Raw genomic sequence first — 3756 nt, 5'->3', positions numbered from 1 at the left:
GGGGATGGAACTCAATGGGGATGGAGCTCAGAGGGAGAGGAGTTTAGTGGGGATGGAGCTTGGTGGATGATGGAGCTTGTTGGGAGATAGGTTTAGTGGGGATGGAACTCAGTGGGGGATGGAGCTCAGTGGGGCATGGGTTCAGTGGGAGATGGAGCTCAGTGGGGGATGGGTTCAATGGGGAATGGGTTCACTGGGGATGGGTTCAGTGAGGGATGTCCTCAGTAGGGGAAAGACTAAGTGGGGATGGACTCAGTAGGGGATGGGTTTAGTGGGGATGGATTCAGTGGGGATGGGTTCAGTGGGGGGATGGATTCAGTGGGGTATGGACTCAGTGGAGATGAGTTCAGTGGAGGATGGAGCTCAAAGGGGATGGGTTTAGTGGGGATGGAGCTTGGTGGAGGATGGAGCTTGTTGGGAGATAGGTTCAGTGGGGATGGAGCTCAGTGGGGTTGGAGCTCAGTGGGGATGGGCTCAGTGGGGATGGGTTCAGTGGAGGATGGAGCTCAGTGGGGATGGGCTCAGTGGGGATGGACTCAGCAGGGGATGGGCTCAGTGAGGGATGGGTTCCATGGAGGATAGGTTCAGTGGGGGATGGATTCAGTGGGAGATGGAGCTCAGTGGGGAATGGGCTTAGTGGATCATGGGCTCTGCGGGGGATGGGCTCCATGGGGGATGGGCTCAGTAGGACCCACTGGTGGAGCAGTCCACAGGAGGAGGGAGATAGGTGTCAGGGAGGGGATGCTGAGAGGCCTCCAGACTCAGATGCATAAGCCCAGATGTGGTCAGGAGGATCCCCTTCTGGGAGTCAAGCATTTATTCTGGAAGCTATTACCGTCACAAGTGCAGGATGGGGCAGGGAGAAGGGGATAGAATGGGAGGAGCGATGACCCACCAGGCCCATGCCTTCTTCTTTCAGGTCCAGTGAGCATGAGAATGCCTATGAGAATGTCCCCGAGGAGGAAGGCAAGGTCCGCAGCACCCCAATGTAACCTTATCTGTGACTCCAACCCCAAGACTCCCAGGCACCTGGGATGGATGCCCAGTGCTACCACCCAAGCCCCCTCCTTCTTTGTGTGGAATCTGCAATAGTGGGCCGACTCCCTCCAGCCCGACGCCGGCCCTCCCCTCCCCTGAAGTATAGCCAGCCAAGGTTGGAGCTCAGACTGTGTCTAGGTTGGGGCTCAGCTGTGGCCCTGGGGTCTTCCGCTCAGCTCAGAAGAGCCTTCTGGAGAGGACAGTCAGCTCAGCACCTCCCATCCTGCTCACACGTCCTTCCCTATAACTGTGGAAATTGCCCCAAATTCTGTGAAATACTTTTTGTATTTCTGGGGCTGAGGCCCAGCAACAGCCCCTCAGGCTTCCAGTGAGTCCCCATCTTGCTTTCTGAATCACGACAATCGCCTTCTGACTTGTCATAGTGGCTTTGGGGGATTACCCAGGAAGCCCCTGTACCCACAGGGCAGCTGGGACCGAGGGGGCCCAGGCTGGGGAGGGGCTGAGAGTGTGTGGCCAGGGTGAGGGTAAGAGAGGGTTGGTGTCTTTTCTGGTGTTTGAGAGTGAAGCACCCTCAAATGGGAGTGTCTGATGACACCTGGGAGAATTGGGAGGCAGGAAGACCAGGACAGGTGAGCCCATTTCTGCCAGTGGGGTGTTTCTTGTCCCCTCAGGTCAAACCCTTTCAACCAGAGCAGCTGGGCTTGGCTTCCCAGGGCAGGGCAGGGCAGGGCAGACCCTAATATGAGCTAGGTGCCCCCAGTGCTGATCAGTTTCATGTATGCAGGGAAGGAAGAGGATGTCAGAGGCCTATGGGCCGGGGAGCTCACCCACTCTACCCTTGCTCCAGTCCCCGCCCCCAAAGCACCCTTCATCCCTGAGGCTCTGGGCTTTTCCTTGCACAGTGCCGTTCACCCTCTGCCTCTGTGCTGGAGGTGTCATGGTGGGTTCACACAGATCTAGCTCTGTCTCCCTCTGGTAGGCCCTCTGTGCTGGGCTTTGGCATAGGAAGTGTCAGGAAGGAGTCTTGGGTTGAGACTCAGGAAGCCCAGATCTGAGTCCTGGGTCCTCTGCCAACTTGTGTGTGAGCTTGGGAAAGCTGTTGTCCTCTCTGAGCTGAGCTTTCTGTCCATGGAAGATTTGGCCAGTCTCACGGCAGAGCTGGAGGAGAGCCCAGTCCTTGCCTATGCCTGCCTCGCCCAACTCTCAGTCCTGGGGTGGGAGTCGGGGTAGGGACGGGAGGATCAGGAACCTGGGTCCTAGTAGGAGCAGGGCAGAGGGGAGGCGTGCCTTGCCTGGCTGGCGGAACCTGGAGGCCCCTCACCTCTGTGACTGCTGGCCTTATGGGAACCTTCTGTCTCTGTCCTGGGTGATAATCTGAGACGGACTCATCCAGAATAATTCCCAGATCCAGAGAAGTGGGGCCAGAAGGTAGGAGGCCATCCACCTTGTCCCAAAGGTCTCCCTTTGCCACTTGCCTCAACCTGTCACAGCCCCCTTGTTTCATGTTACGGCCACTCTTTTGCTATTCTAAGGCTTCACCAAGTACCACTGGGGAAGACTCATCTTAAATGGAAATAATCTCTTCTCACCTCGTTGGGTTTAGGATGCAGACAGCAGCAGAGGGAAGAGGCCTGGGTGGGGGAGCAGCAGCTTTGCTCCAGGCCTAACCCTGCCTTTCTGTGTGTCTTGAGACAAGTCACCTCCCCTCTCAGGGCTTCAACTTAATGAACTGCAGCTTGTGATTTCTACTCTAGGCTTTTGCTTACGTGGCTTTCTGTGACTCATGCCTTTTCACCCCACCTCTGCCAGTTTAAACTCTGCCCATTGTTTTTTCTTGACCCAACCAAGGTTCCTCCTCTTCTGGAAAGTCTTCCTTGATTAGACCAGAGGGCAAATCCAGGCCAGCAGCCAGCCCAGCTTCTCCACTCACTGAAGGAGAGACAGAGGTTCCTAGAGGGTCAGGCCTCTGCTAGGGCACAAACAGTCCCCTCTTCCTTTCCTGCCTCCTGGTGGGAAGCTTCTGGCTGCCGGATCTGATTCTCCTTTCACGAGGCCACATTTCCTTCCAGCTCTGCCGTCAGTTGTCCCTGGGTGGGTGGGAGTGGGTTCGAGTCAGGTCACCCCACCAGCCTACCAGGGCCAGAAGGCAGAGCCACCATCCCTGTCTCCCTGTAGCAAGTGAATCCCAGCTCCTCACACCTGTGAGGTTTTGCCAGGAGAAGCCTGCTTCTGCCTGGGCTTACCTTGCTCCCCAGCAGCTGTCTGGGGCCTCTCTAAGGGCCTCGTTGTCCCCCTTCTCATTCTGTCTTGCTCAATATGGGTAGATCTAAGAGACTGGGAACCCAGGGGGCTCCTGCAGGGGCTGGGCCGGCACTGACCTTACAGCCCCTCACCCTCACCCCATGTTCCTGCCCCGATCGGGGGCTGGGAGCAGGAAGCTGCTGGCCCCAGAACCGCTGAGACCCCCAATCCTTATCGCTCATTCCCACCTGCCAGCCTGGCCAGATCGAGGAGGGAAAGGAGGCTGGGCCCAGGCCAGGGTGGCGCTTAATGACCCTCCGGGGGCCTAATCTCAGACTGGCAGCCACGGAGTGGCTCAGGCGCGCTCCTGGAGAAGGCTGATAACGCACCAGCTGGGCCCCCACCATCTATCGCTGCACAGCCAGTCTCAGGGGCGGCCTCTGAGGGCCTGGGGAGGGGGAGCCTCTGGACTAGGGCGGGGCTGGAGGCAAGCTCTCCGCTCCCAGCACTGAGGGA

General features: G+C 57.9%; 1 protein-coding gene across 2 annotated transcripts in view; it reads left to right on the top strand.

Annotated features, from left to right (window-relative positions):
• PDZK1IP1 (PDZK1 interacting protein 1) overlaps positions 1–1878 on the top strand; it is an 8151-nt gene extending 6273 nt beyond the window's left edge. For both annotated transcript variants that reach the window (XM_017872065.1, XM_017872064.1), the window contains exon 5: positions 920–1878. In XM_017872065.1, the coding sequence (XP_017727554.1) occupies positions 920–992 (73 nt within the window). In that variant the 3' untranslated portion in view covers positions 993–1878. The remainder of the gene's footprint in view (positions 1–919) is intronic.
• The last annotated feature ends 1878 nt before the right edge of the window (positions 1879–3756 follow it).

The sequence above is a fragment of the Rhinopithecus bieti genome, unplaced genomic scaffold (assembly GCF_001698545.2).
Source record: "Rhinopithecus bieti isolate Rb0 unplaced genomic scaffold, ASM169854v2 scaffold_6776, whole genome shotgun sequence".
Lineage (NCBI taxonomy): Eukaryota > Metazoa > Chordata > Mammalia > Primates > Cercopithecidae > Rhinopithecus > Rhinopithecus bieti.
This window is presented reverse-complemented; position numbering and strand designations above follow the sequence as displayed.